General features: G+C 53.2%; 1 protein-coding gene across 2 annotated transcripts in view; it reads right to left on the bottom strand.

Annotated features, from left to right (window-relative positions):
• The window catches only part of LOC125450091 (mucin-2-like), a 79131-nt gene extending 63865 nt beyond the window's left edge, over positions 1 to 15266 (bottom strand). For both annotated transcript variants that reach the window (XM_059643160.1, XM_059643161.1), the window contains exons 1-4: positions 15190 to 15266; positions 14117 to 14166; positions 12647 to 12723; positions 12396 to 12560 (exon numbers count right to left, since the gene is read on the bottom strand). In XM_059643160.1, the coding sequence (XP_059499143.1) occupies positions 12396 to 12546 (151 nt within the window). In that variant the 5' untranslated portion in view covers positions 12547 to 12560; positions 12647 to 12723; positions 14117 to 14166; positions 15190 to 15266. The remainder of the gene's footprint in view (positions 1 to 12395; positions 12561 to 12646; positions 12724 to 14116; positions 14167 to 15189) is intronic.
• Between the last annotated feature and the right edge of the window lie 54 nt (positions 15267 to 15320).

The raw sequence follows: 15320 nt of genomic DNA, 5'->3' as shown, positions 1-15320 counted from the left end.
CTCAGTCAAGACATCCCATGCCCCTGCAGTCACTATGTCACACTCCCCTTCTGACACAACATCCCACGGACCCTCAGTCACCACATCCCATGCCCCCTCAGACACCACATCCCACTCCCCATCATTCAACACATCCCAATCCCATTCACTCACTGCATCCCACTCCTCCACAGTCAGTATATCTACTTACGCTCAATCACTATGTCACACTCAAACTCTGACAAGACATCCCATGCCCCTTCAGCCACTATGTCACATTCCTCTTCTGTCGCTACATCCCAATCCCCCTCCATCCCTCATCCCACTCCTCTTCAGTAACTGCATCCTACTTCCATCCTGTCAATACAACCCACTCCCCTTCAATCACTATATCCCATGCTCCATCAATCACTACATCCCACTCCACTTCAGGCACTTTGTTCACTCCACGTCAGTCAATACTTCCCACTCCCCCTCCGTCCCTCATCCCACTCCTCTTCAGGCACTGCATCCTACTCCGGTCCTGTCAATACATCCCACTCCCATTCAATCACAACATCCCACGCTCCGTCAATCACTCCATCCTACTAGCCTTCAGTCACCTCATTCCACTCCCTTCAGTCACTACATCGAACTCCCCCTCAGTCACTGCATGCATCTCTCCCTCAGTCACTCCATCCCACGCGCCCTTAATCACTATATCACACTCAACCTCAGTCAAGACATTCCATGCCCCTTCAGTCACAATGACAGACTCCGATTCTGTCAGTACATCCCACTACACCTCCATTCCTCATCCCTCTCCCCTTCAGTCACGGCATCCCACTCCCCTCCAGTCCACACATCCCACTCCCCTTCAATAACTACGTCCCATGCTCCATCAATCACTACATCCTGCTCCCCTTCAGTCACTTCATTCCACTCCCCTCAGTCATTACATCCCACTACCCCTCAGTCACTGCATCAAACTCCACCTCAGTCAATACATCCCACTCCCCTTCAATCACTACATCCCAATCCCGTTCAGTCACTGCATCCCTCCTGTCACTACATCCCACTGCCCCCCTCAGCCACCGCATCCCACTCTCCTCCAGTCAATACATCCCACTCCTTCAATCACTCATCCCACTCCCCATCAGTCACCTCAACCCACTCCCTTCAGTCACTTCATCCCACGCTCCATCAATCACTACATCCTGCTCCCCTTCCGTCACTTCATTCCACTCCACCTCAGTCAATACATCGCACGCCTCCTCAGTCACTACATCCCACTCCCTCTCCATCATTACATCAGACTCCCTCCCAGTCACCGCATTTCAATCCCCCTCATTCATGACATCCCACACCCCATCAGTGACTACATCCCACTGCCCCTCAGGCTCTACTTCCCACTTCCCCTCTGTGACCACATCTCACTCCCTCATATTCACAGCATCCCACTCCCCATCAGTCACTGCATCCCAATCCACCTCCTCCCCTAATCTCACTCCACATTAGCCACTACATCCCACTCCCCTTCAGTCATGACATGCCACTTCAATCACTCATCCCACTCCCCGTCGGTCACCTCAACCCCCTTCCCTTCGGTCACTACATCCCATGCTCCATCAATCACTACATCCTGCTCCCCTTCAGTTACTTCATTCCACTGCCCCGCAGTCAATACATCGCACTCACCCTCAGTCACTACATCCCACTGCCCCTCCATCATTACATCAGACTCCCTCTCAGTGACTGCATTCCAATCACACTCATTGATGACATCCCACACCCCCTCAGTGACTACATCCCACTTTCCCTCAGTCTCTACCTCCCACTTCCCCTCTGTGACCACATCCCACTCCATCATATTCCCCGCATCCTACTCCCCTTCAGTCACTCCATCCTGCTCTCCTATCACTACATTCCACTCCCCTTCAGCCGCTTCATTCCACTCCCCCTCAGTCACTACATCCCACTGCCACTCTGTCCCTCATCCCACTCCTCTTCAGTCACTACATCCTACTCCCGTCCTGTCAATACATCCCACTCCACTTCAATCACTATATCCCACGTTCCGTCAATCACTACTTCCCACTCCCCTTGAGTCACTTCGTTCCACTCCCCTTCAGTCACTACATCCCACTCCACCTCGGTCCGTCATCGCTCTCCCCTTCAATCACTACATCCTACTCCCCTCCAATCATCATATCCCACTCACTTTCAATCACTACTTCCCACGCTCAGTCAATCACTACACCCCACTCACCTTCTGTCAGTTCATTCCACTCCCCTCAGTCACTACATCTCATTCCCCCTCAGTCACTACATCCAATTCCCTCACAGTCACTGCATCCCACTCTCCCACATTCATCACATCACACTCACCATTAGTCAGTTCATCTGATACCCCGTAAGTCACTACATCCGACGTCCCTTCAATCACTACATACCACTCCCCCTCAGTCACTCCATCCCACTCCCCCTCATTCAAGATATCCCATGCCCCTTCAGTCACTATGTCACTCTCCCCTTCTGACACAACATCCAACTGTGTCTCAGTCACCACATCCCACTCCCCATCAGTTACCACATTCCACTCCCCCTCAGTCACCACATCCCAGTCCCACTCAGTCACCACATCCCACTCCCCATCAGTCACTGCATCCATCTCCCCCTGAGTCAATACATCCCACTTCCCTTCAATCACTACGTCCCAATGCTGTTCAGTCACTGCATCCAACTACCCCACATTCACAACATCCCACTCGCCCCTCAATCACTATATCGCACTCGACATCTGACAAGACATTCCATGCCCCTTCAGTCACTATGTCACAATCCTCTTCTGTCACTACATCCCATGCCCCCTCGGTCCCTCATCCCACTCCCCCTCAGTCACTGCATCCTACTCCCTTCATGTCAATACATCCCACTCCCCATCAATCACTATATCCCATGCTCCGTCAATCACTACATCCCATGCCCCTTCAGTCTCTTCATTCCACTCCCCCTCAGTCACTGCATCCTACTCACTTCATGTCAATACATCCCACTCCCCATCAATCACTATATCCCATGCTCCGTCAATCACTACATCCCATGCCCTTTCAGTCTCTTCATTTCACTCCCCCTCAGTCACTACATCCCACTCACCCTCCGTCCCTCATCCCACTCCCCTTCAATCACTACTTCCTACTCCCCTCCAGTCAATACATCCCACTCCACTTCAATCACTCTCCCCCAAGCTCCGTCAATCACTACATCCCACTCCCCTTCAGTAACTTCATACAATCTCCCTCAGTCCCATGCCCCTTCACTATGTCACACTCCCCTTCTGTCACAACATCCCACTCAGTCTCAGTCACCCCATCCCAGTCCCCATCAGTCACCACATCCCACTCCCCCTCAGTCACCACATCCCACTCCCCTTCAGTCAGTATATCCTAATCTCCCTCAGTCATTACATTCCACGCCCCCAATTCAATACATCAGACGCCCCCTTCAATCACTTCATCCCACTCTGCCTCAGCCTCCACATACCACTCCCTCTGAATCACTGCATCCCAATCCTCCTCTGTCACTACATCCCACTTTCCTCAGTCACCATATCCCACTCCCTCATCTTCACCATAACACACACCCCCTAGATCATTACTTCCCAATGCCCCTCCGTGACCACTTCCCACTACCATTCAGTCACGTCATCACGCTCTCCCTCAGTCACTACATCCCACTCCTCTGAGTCACTACATCCCACTTCTGCCCTGGTCACCTCATTCCACTCCCCCTCAGTCACTGCATCCCACTCATCACCAGTCACTACTTCCCCATCCCGGTCAGTCACTACATCACACTCCCATTCAGTCGCTGCATCCTACTCCCATTCAGTCACTACATCCCACTCCCGCTCAATCGCTGTATCACACTCGACCTCACTCACGACTTCCCATGCCGCTTCAATCACAATGTCACACTCCCCTTCAGTCACCACATCCCACTCCCTCATATTCACTGCATCCCACTTCCCCTCAGTCACTACACCTGACTCCCCATCAATCCCCACATCCCACTCTCCCTGAGCCACTGCTACCCCTCCCCCTCCGTCCCTACATCCCACTCCCCTTCAGTCATTAGATCCCACTCCCCCTTCCTGACAACATCCCACTTCCCCTCAATCGTCAGATCCCACTCCCCCTTCGTCCCACATCCCACTCCCCTTCAATCACTTCTTCCCACAACCCCTCAGTCACCGCATCCCACTCCCACTCAGTCTCTACTTCCCAATTCCCATCCGTCACGACATCCCACTCCCCTTCTGTCTACATCCCACTCCCCTGTCACTGCATCTCTTGCCCCCTCAGTCACCAAATCCTACTCCTTCTCAGTCACTGCGTCCCACTCCCCTTAGTCGCTACATCCCAATACCCTTCAGTCATTACATCCCACTCCCATTCAGACACCATATCCCACTCCCCCACAGTCACTACATCCCACTCCCCCTCAATCACTTTATCACACTCGACCTCAGTCATGACATCACATGCCCCTTCAGTCACTCTGTCACACTCCCCTTCAGTCACCACATCCCACTCCCTCTGAATCACTTTACCTCACTCCCCCTCAGTCACGACATCCCACTGCCTCATATTCACCGCATCCCACTCCCCTTCAGTTATCACATCCCACTCTCCCACAGTCACGACTTCCCACTCCCTCATATTCACCGCATCCCACTCCCCTTCAGTCACTACATCCCACTCCCCTTCAGTCACTAGATCCCACTCCCCCTTCCTGACTACATCCCACTACCCCTCAATCACCACTCCCATTCCCCCTCCATCATTACGTCCCCCACTCCCTCAGTTTCTACACCCTACTTCCCCTCAGTCACTACATCGCACTCCCCCTCAGTCACTATGTCCTACACCCCTTCAGTCACTAGATACCCCTTCAGTCACTATGTCAAATCCTCTTCTGTCACTTCATCCCACTCCTCTCAGTCTCCACACCCACACCTCTCAGTCCCCACACCCACTCCTCTCAGTCCTCACTCACTTCTCTCAACCTACACACCCACTCCTCTCAGTCCCCACACGAACCCGTCTCCTCTTCCACACCAACCCATCTCATTATCCACACCCACTACTCTGTCCCCACACCCTCTCCTCTCAGTCCCCAAATCCTCTCCTCATAGTCCCCACACCTACTCCAGTCTTTCTCCTCACTGTGTCCTCTCAATATCCAAACCCACTCCGCTCAATCCCCATGCCCACCCCTCTCAGTCCCCATGCACACTCCTCTCAGTCCCCACACTAGCTCTTTTCAGTCCCCACACCAGCTCCTCTTAGTCCCCACAAGCACTCCTCTCAGTTCCTATATCTATATTTCTCATTCCCCACTCCCACTCCTCACATTCTCTGCACCCACTCTTATCAGTCCCCACACCCACACCTCTCCATCTCCACACCCACTCCTCTCAGTCTGCTCACCCACTCCTCTGAGACGCCACACGCTATCCTCTCAGTTCTCACACCCACTCCTCTCATTCTCCACACCCTCTCCTCTCAGTCCCCACACCACTCCTTTCAGTCTCCTCACCGTCTCCTCTCAGTATCCACATCCATTCGTCTACGTCTGCTCACCCACTCCTCTGAGACGCCACACCCCTCTCCTCTCAGTACCCACACCCACTCCTCTCAGTCTCCTCACCCACTCCTCTCAGTCTCCTCACCCACTCCTCTCAGTCTCCACACCCAGACTGCTCAGCCGACACCCACACCTCTCAGGCTCCTCAGCCAATGCTCTCATTCCCCACATCCACTCCTCTCAGTTCTCACATCCACTCCTCTCAGTCCCTACACCCACTCCTCTCAGTATCCACAACCACTTTACTCAGTCTCCATGCCCACTCCTCTCATACCCCACACCAATCCCTCTCATTCTCCACATTGACTCCCCTCAATCCCCACACCCACAGGGCTCCACATCCACTCCCCTCAGTACCCACACCTACTCCTCTCCGTCCCCAAACCCTTTCCTCTCAGTCTTCACACTAAATTCTCTTAGCCCCCATACCCACTCTGCTCAGTCCACACCCTATCCTCTTAGTCCGCACACGTACTCTGCTCAGCCCACATCCACTCCTCCCAGTACCCATACCCACTCCCTTCAGTCCCTTCATTCGCTCCTCTCAGATGCCACACACACTCTGCTCAGTCTTCACACAGACTCCTCTCAGTCCCCACACTGACCCTTCTCAGTCCCCACACCCACTCCTCTCAGTCCACACCCTCTCCTCTCAGTCCCCACACCACTCCTTTCAGTCTCCTCACCGTCTCCTCTCAGTATCCACATCCATTCGTCTACGTCTGCTCACCAACTCCTCTGAGACGCCACACCCTCTCCTCTCAGTTCTCACACCCACTCCTCTCATTCTCCACACCCCTCTCCTCTCAGTACCCACACCCACTCCTCTCAGTCTCCTCACCCACTCCTCTCAGTCTCCTCACCCACTCCTCTCAGTCTCCACACCCAGACTGCTCAGCCGACACCCACACCTCTCAGGCTCCTCAGCCAATGCTCTCATTCCCCACATCCACTCCTCTCAGTTCTCACATCCACTCCTCTCAGTCCCTACACCCACTCCTCTCAGTATCCACAACCACTTTACTCAGTCTCCATGCCCACTCCTCTCATACCCCACACCAATCCCTCTCATTCTCCACATTGACTCCCCTCAATCCCCACACCCACAGGGCTCCACATCCACTCCCCTCAGTACCCACACCTACTCCTCTCCGTCCCCAAACCCTTTCCTCTCAGTCTTCACACTAAATCCTCTTAGCCCCCATACCCACTCTGCTCAGTCCACACCCTATCCTCTTAGTCCGCACACGCACTCTGCTCAGCCCACATCCACTCCTCCCAGTACCCATACCCACTCCCCTCAGTCCCTTCATTCGCTCCTCTCAGATGCCACACACACTCTGCTCAGTCTTCACACAGACTCCTCTCAGTCCCCACACTGACCCTTCTCAGTCCCCACACCCACTCCTCTCAGTCCACACCCTCTCCTCTCAGACCCCACACCCTTCGCCTCTGTTCCAACACCCACTCCCCTCAGTACCCATACTCGCTCCCCTCAGCCCACACCCACACTCCTCAGTATCCACACCCGCTCCTCTCAGGCCCCACACCCACTCCACTCAGACCCCACACCCTTCCCCTCAGTCCCCACACCCACTCCCCTCAGTACCCATACTCACTCCTCTCAGTCCCTACACCCGCTCCTCTCAGACCACACACACACTCCGATCAGTATCCACACCCACTCTGCTCAGCCCACCCCAACTCCTTTCACTCTCCTCACCCACTCCTCTCATTTCCTTCACCCACTCCTCTCAGTCCTCACACACTTCTCTCAGTCTACACACCCACTCCTCTCAGTCATCACCCACTTCTATCAGCCTACAAACCCACTCCTTTTAGTCCCCACACCCACTACTATCAGTCCGCACACCAACCCCTCTCCTTCTCCACACCAACCCATCACATTCTCCGCACCCTCTCCTCTCAGTCCCCACACCCACTCCTCTCAGTCCCCACATCCTCTCCTCTCAGTCCCCACACCCACTCGTCTCAGTCTCCTCACCGTCTCCTCTCAGTATCCACACCCAATCTGCTCAGTCCCCATGCCCACTCCTCTCAGTCCCCACACTGACTCCTCTCAGTTCCTATATCTACATTCCTCATTCCCCACTCCCAATCCTCTCAGTCCCCACACCCACTCCTCTCAATCACCACTCCAACACCTCTCAGCCCCCACACCCACTCCTCTCAATCACCACTCCCACACCTCTCAGTGCTCACACCCACTCCTCTCAATCACCACTCCCACACCTCTCAGCCCCCACACCCACTCCTCTCAGTCCGCACACCCACTCCTCTCATTCCCCACACCAACCCATTTTCATTCTCCACCCACACTCCTCCCAGTCCCCTCACGAACTCCTCTCAGCACCACACCCACTCCTCTCAATCCCAACACCCACCACTGTCAGTCCCCACACATACCCACCTCAGTCCCCACACCCGTTCCCAACATTCCCCACACACTCCTCTCAGTCCCCATACACACGCCTCTCAGTCCCCATACACACTCCCCTCATTCCCCACACCCGCTTCTCTCAGACCCCACACACACTTCCCTCAATCCACGCACCCACTCCATTCAGTCCCCACACCCACTCTGCTCAGCCCACACCCACTCCTCTCAGTCTCCACACTCACTCCTCTCAGTCCCCACACCCACACCCACACCCATTCTGCTTAGTCCCCATGCCCACTCCTCTCAGTCCTCATGCCCACTCCTCTCAGTCCCCAAACCAGCTCCTCTTCGTCCCCACACCCAATCCTCCCAGTTCCCATATCTACATTTCTCAATCCGCACACCCAATCCTCTCAGTTCCCACACCCACTCCTCTCGGTCTCCTCACCCACTCCTCTCAGTCTCCACACCCTCTCTGCTCAGCCGAAACCCTCTCCTCTCAGTATCCACACCCACTCCTCTCAGTCTCCTTACACACTCCTCTCAGTCTCCTCACCCAATCCTCTCATTCCCCACACCCACTCCTTTCATTCCACACACCCACTCCCCTCAGTCCTCACCAACTTCTCTCAGCCTACACACCCACTCATTTCAGCCCCCACATCCATTCTGCTTAGTCCCCATGCCCACTCCTCTCAGTTCCCATGCCCACTCCTCTCAGTCCCCAAACCAGCTCCTCTTCGTCCCCACACCCATTCCTTCCAGTTCCCATATCTACATTCCTCAATCCGCACACCCAATCCTCTCAGTCCCAACACCCACTACTGTAAATCCCCACACACACCCATCTCAGTCCCCACACCCACACCTCAGTCACCACACCCACTCCTCTTTGTCACCACACCCACTCCTCTCAGAAACCACACCCACTCCTCTCAGTCCCCATGCCCAGTCTGCTCAGCCCACATCCACTCTTCTCAGTAACCTCACCCACTCCTCTCAGTCTCCTCACCCACTCCTCTCAGTCTCCTCACCCACTCCTCTCAGTCCCCACATTATCTCCTCTCAGTCCCCACATCCACTCCTCTCAGTCTACTCACCGTCTCCTCTCAGTATGCACTCCCACTTTGTTCAGCCCACACCCAGTCTCCACAGTCTCTGCACCCACTCCTCTCAGTCTCCTCACCGTCTCCTCTCAGTATCCACACCCACTCTGCTCAGCCCACACCCAGTCTCCTCAGTCTCCACACCTACTCCTCTCAGTCTCCTCACCCACTCTTCTCAGTCTCCACACCCACTCCTCAGTCCTCACCCACTTCTCTCAGTCTACACACCCACTTCTCTCAGTCCTCACCCACTTCTCTCAGCCTACACACCCACTTATCTGAGTCCCCACACCCACTACTGTCAGCCCTGACACCAACCCCTCTCTGTCTCCGCACCCACTCCACTCAGTCTCTGCACCCAGTCCTCTCAGTCCTCACTCACACTTCTCTCAGTCTCCACACACACTTCTGTCAGTTCCCACACCCACTCCTCTCATTCTCTACACCCACTCCTCTCATTCTCTACACCCACTCCCCACAATCTCCACACCCACTACCCTCAGACCCCACATTCACTCCACTCAGTCCACACCCACTCCTCTTAGACGCCACACACACTCCGCTCAGTCTTCACACTAACTCCTCTCAGTCCCCACTCTAACCCCTCTCAGTCCCCACACCCACTCCTCTCAGTCCACACCCTCTCCTCTCATTCTGCACACCCACTGTGCTCAGTCCACTCCCGCTATCCTCAGTCTCCACACCCGCTCCTCTCAGACCCCACACCCATCCCCTCAGTCCCCACACCCAATCCCCTCATTACCCATACTCACTCCCTTCAGTCCCTGCACCCGCTCCTCTCAGACCGCACACACACTCCGCTCAGTATCCACACCCACTCTGCTCAGCCCACACCCACTCCTCTCAGTCTCCTCACCCACTCCTCTTATTTCCCACAGCCACTCCTCTCAGTCCTCACCCACTTCTCTCAGGCTACACACCCACTCCTTTCAGTCCCCACACCCACTACTGTCAGTCCCCACACCAACACCTCTCCTTCTCCACACCAACCCATCTCATTCTCAGCACCCTCTCCTCGCAGTCCCTACACCCAATCCTCTCAGTCTCCTCACCGTCTCCTCTCAGTATCCACACCCACTCAGCTCAGTCCCCATGCCCACTCCTCTCAGTCCCTATGCCCACTCCTCTCAGTCCCCTCGCCAGCTCTTCTCAGTCCCCACACAGGGTCCTCTTAGTCCCCACACCCAATCCTCTCAGTTCTTATATCTACATTCCTCATTCCCCGCTCCCAATCCTCTCAGAACCCACACTCACTCCTCTCAATCCCTACACCCACTCCTCTCAGTCCCCACTCCCACATCTCTCAGCACCCACAGCCACTCGTCTCAGTCCACACACCCACTCCTCTCGTTGCCACAGCAACCCATTTTCATTCTCCACACCCACTCCTCCCAGTCCCCACACCAACTCCTCTCCACGCTACACCCACTCCTCTCCGTCCTCACACCCACTCTGCTCAGCCCACACCCACTCCTCTCAGTATCCTCACCCACTCCTCTCCGTCTCCTCACCCACTCCTCCGAGACACCATACCCTCTCCTCTCAGTTCTCACACCTACACCTCTCATTCTCCACACCTTATCCTCTCAGGCCCCACACCCACTACTCTCAGTCTCGTCAGCGTCTCCTCTCAGAATTCACACACGCTCCCCTCAGTATGCACACCCACTCCCCTCTGTCTCCACACCCACTTCTCACTCTCCACACCCACTCAGTTCACTCCCCACACCCACTCTGCTCAGCCCACACCCACTCCTCTGTCTCCTCACCCACTCTTCTCAGTCTCCACACCCACTCCTCTCAGTCCTCACCCAATTCTCTCAGTCTTCACGCCCACTCTGCTCACCGCACTTGCACTGCATATCAGCCCCAAACCCACTCCTCTCAGGCCCCACACCAACTCCTCCAAGTCCCTACACCCACTACTGTCAGACCGCTCACACGGTCCTGTCCGTCTCCTCACACACTCCTCTGAGAAGCCACACCCACTCCTCTCAGTTCTCACATCCACTCCTCTCAGTCTCCTCACCCACTCCTCTCAGTCTCCACACCCACTCTGCTCAACCACATCCACTCCTCTCTGTCTGCACACTTACCTAACTCTCCGTCACCACACCCACTCCTCTCAGTTCCCACATCCACTCTGCTCAGCTCACACCCACTCCTCTCAGATGCCAAACCTACTTCTCTCAGTCCCCACACCCACTCTGCTCAGCCCACACCAACTCCTCTCAGTCTCCTCACCCAATCCTCTCATTCCCCACACCCACTCCTCTCAGTCTTCACCCACTTCTCTCAGTCTACATGCCCACTTTTCTCAGTCCTCACCCACTTCTCTCAGCCTACACACCCACTCATCTGAGTCCCCACACCCACTACTGTCAGTCCTGACACCAACCCCTCTCTGTCTCCGCACCCACTCCTCTCAGTCTCTGCACCCAGTCCTCTCAGTCCTCACTCACACTTCTCTCAGTCTCCACACACACTTCTGTCAGTTCCCACACCCACTCCTCTCATTCTCTACACCCACTCCTCTCGTTCTTTGCACCCACTCCCCTCAGTCCTCACTCCCACTTCTCTCAGTCTCCACACCCACTCCTCTAAGTCCCCACATACACTACTGTCAGTTCCCACACCAACTCCTCTCATTCTCTGCACCCACTCCCCTCAGTCCCCACACCCACTCCCCTCAGACCCCACACTCACTCCACTCAGTCCACATGCACTGTTCTCACACCCACTCCTCTCAGTCTCCTCACCCACTCCTCTCTCAGTCTCCATACCCACTCTGCTCAGCCCACACGCACTCCTCTCAGTCCCTACACCCACTCCTCTCAGTCCCCACACCCACTCTTCTCAGTCTCCACACACACTCGTCGAAATCCCTACACCCACTCCTGTCAGTCCCCACACCCACCCTTGTCATACTCCACACCAACCCCTTTCCGTCTCCACACCCGCTCTTCTAAGCCCCTACACACACTACTGTCAGTTCCCACACCAATCCCTGTCATTCTCTGCACTCACTCCTCTCAGTCCCCACACCCACTCCTCTCAGTCACTAGATTCCAATCCCCTCTGTCACTACATCTCACTCCCCCTCAGTCTCTCTCTCTCTCTGTTCCTTGACTTTCTCCCTCCATTACACCAGAAGACACACCTTCTCCTCAGGCAAGTGATGTTCTCACTGTGTCGGCTTTGATTGTGATAAATACCACGGCAGAGTGCCGTGTTTCAGTAATTTATGGTCAGTTACTGACCTTTGCAACATGCAGCCTTCCATAGTGAATGCGGTTTCAACTTGTACACAAAGTAACAGGTGCAGTTTCGGACCTTGATCTCTTTTCTCGTGTAGCAGTGATTCCCCTTCCAGTTAAAACATACAGTCCTTTTGACGATCCCCTCACTCATGGTAGGATGGGATCCTGCAATGAGGGTTATCCATGTTGAAGGGTTTACCTGATATGGTCAATGCTTTGTAAAACTGATTTTTTCAAAAATCTGGAATTACCATTTAGCCAGAATGTTTTGTGTGTGGAACAGCAGTTCTGCGGGACAAGTCTTTCTGGAATCTTCCATCTGCAGGAACTGAAACAGCAATCACAGTGTCATCTCCTGAGCTGATCACATTAATCCCCTAATGAATAGAATGGGACTGGTCGGGAGATCCCAGTGCTGTGCTCGGTCTGTGTCTCTCTCTCTCTCTTTCTCTCACACTCACTCACTCCACTCTCTCCATTATACATTTGTCCTCTCTCTCTCTATCTCTGTTGCAGTTCCCTAGTTTCTGGAGAATGTAGGACAACAGGAAGTGACCAGTCTGTGTCCTGGTCTCCTCAGATGTTTCCAAGCATATGGACAGAAGAACAGAACGCAATGTTTTGAGTGTGATTATCTGAGAGGTTTGGATGCCAGGATGGAACACAGTGCTATGAGTTCACCTTAAGTAAGATGTATGAAGTCTAGAATACAGTGAAGCGCTCTGAGTGTGATTAATAGCGGGATAAGTAGAGCAGAAATGCACAGCTTTCTAAAAGTGTCATTAATAAGTTTATACATCAGTTTGAACAGAGTCACTGTACCATTTATGCCCTATGTTTCTGTTGATACACAAATCCTTCCTGAAAGGACTGGTGATTTTTTTTTTGTGAGAGTTGATAGTTTCATGGTAACCATTGAGGGGAAAATACTTTAATATTCATGACTGCTTGATCGATTTTAGGTCCAAGTAGCTCTCTCTGAGCATTAATCAAATTCCCAGGATTACAGTTTCAGTGACAGTACTACCATCTCTCCAACCCTTCTGGTTATTGATTCCACTACAGTGAAGTCATGTTACCCTTTAAACCTGTACCATCCCTGTTGAAGATTCCCATCGGTTTGGAAACATTCATTGTCACAACAATCGCTGCTCCACCAAGGCTGGTCCAGGACTTTGTGATTCGAACACGGGTCAGCGAGTGCACTGCCTGTGACTGAATATCATGAAGACACTTAATATCGATGTATTAAAGCACCATGTTTATTTACACTGCTGCTAAGACTCACTGTAAACTCCGACCAACCTCAACCCACCTGAACAGAGCAGGGTGATGAAGGACTTGGGGAACAGAAGGTGGGGCTGTTTGGTTTTGGGAGCAGGAGGGAGAGAAGAGAGTGGGTTGAGGTTTTCAAAATCAGGAGGGGTCTGTGCAGCGTCGACTGGTAGAAACGGTAACAATGGGGGAAGGGTTGGAAATCAGAGAGTGCTGGAATCAAAGTAGAAGATAGTGACGCCTCTCTGAGGAGTGTCACTCAGAGTGCCATTCACTGCTCCTGTTTTGGATTCAAACTGTGCAGCAAGGGATTCTGTTTGATAGTACCATCCCCTGATATCCTATCCTGTGAATGAGTGTCACCACAAGTGGTGGTGCTGCAGGGTGGGATTCAAATAAAGTGGGGGGTTGGCGCGGTGTAATTAAACTCAGGGCAAGGAACTTACTCAGAATGGCGAGAATCAGCAAGAGGGCCCTCATCTCACTGTGGGAGAGTCTGGAAATGGAAACACAGAATTATTACTGAAGAGAGTTGAAAGGAGAGGGGTAGGATGGGATTTTTTAAGGAAGGGAATGGGGGACAATAGATTATTGAGGGTCAAGTGAGAGTGGATGAGCCCAAATTCCATCCTGCACTGTGAAACCTACAGACAAAACGGTCACCTTTCTCTCTCTCTGGAAAATCTACAGAGTGAGCTCCCTCTCTATTTATAAGTTGGATACTTTATACACAGAACAAAGCCTCGCTCTCTCTCACTGAGACAGCTAGAGACAGAACTCTCTGTCTCTGTCTTTTTCTCTGTTTCCCTTCCCCCGTCTCTCGCGCTCTCTTTCTTACTGAGACACCTACAGTAAGACTGAGAACCAAGAGCACTTACTCTTCCTCCCTCTCTCACTGCGACTTCTAAATAGTGGGCTATTTCCCCCTCCATCGCTTTCTCTCTCTCTCTCGTTCCCCCTCTCTCTGACTTGGACATTTACAGACAGAGTGACCATCTGTAACGTCATACCACCAGCTACCTGTGTCCATGACAAGAAGTCCATGAGATCCACCATCTCCCTGGCCTTACGCTCAACCCCAGATCATCTGGATAACACAGACTGATGTGAGGCTCCTACTTGTTAACTTTCTCTCTGTCTTCAGCAGGATAATTTGAACAAAACTCATCTCCAAACTGTGAGACTTTGGACTCTGCTGTCCAATTGTCTTTCACTCTCCCTCTCTGTCTATCCATCTGTCCCTCTCTCTTTGCTTTCTAAACATCAATTCCTTGTTTTCAAAAGTTGTCCTTCTTTTTGTCCAGGTTCCTGCCCCTCACCTGCTTTAAATCCCACCTGATACTGACTACCAGTTTGTCCTTCCCCTTCCCTGGTGTGCAACGCCCTGCCAATATTCGAGACCGCTCCAATTGCAGAGACCTGAACCAGGAATAGAAAAGCAGGACCCCACAATGGAGCCCACACACTGTGAGTGAATCCCCTCACAGCCTGCTCTCGCTGTTAATAGCCAGCATCTTACCGGACTCTCTGCAAGAGATCTGACAGTGTGCGATGCAGTGAGATTTACAGTTCACCTGCTTCCTCTTCAGACTCTGCTCTACTCTGCTGTGAGAGATTTCACACTCAGGAATAACACACCTAGCATTGCCC

This window comes from Stegostoma tigrinum, chromosome 49 (assembly GCF_030684315.1).
Source record: "Stegostoma tigrinum isolate sSteTig4 chromosome 49, sSteTig4.hap1, whole genome shotgun sequence".
NCBI lineage: Eukaryota > Metazoa > Chordata > Chondrichthyes > Orectolobiformes > Stegostomatidae > Stegostoma > Stegostoma tigrinum.
The sequence above is the reverse complement of the archived record's forward strand: the minus strand, read 5'-3'. Positions and strand labels throughout refer to the sequence as shown.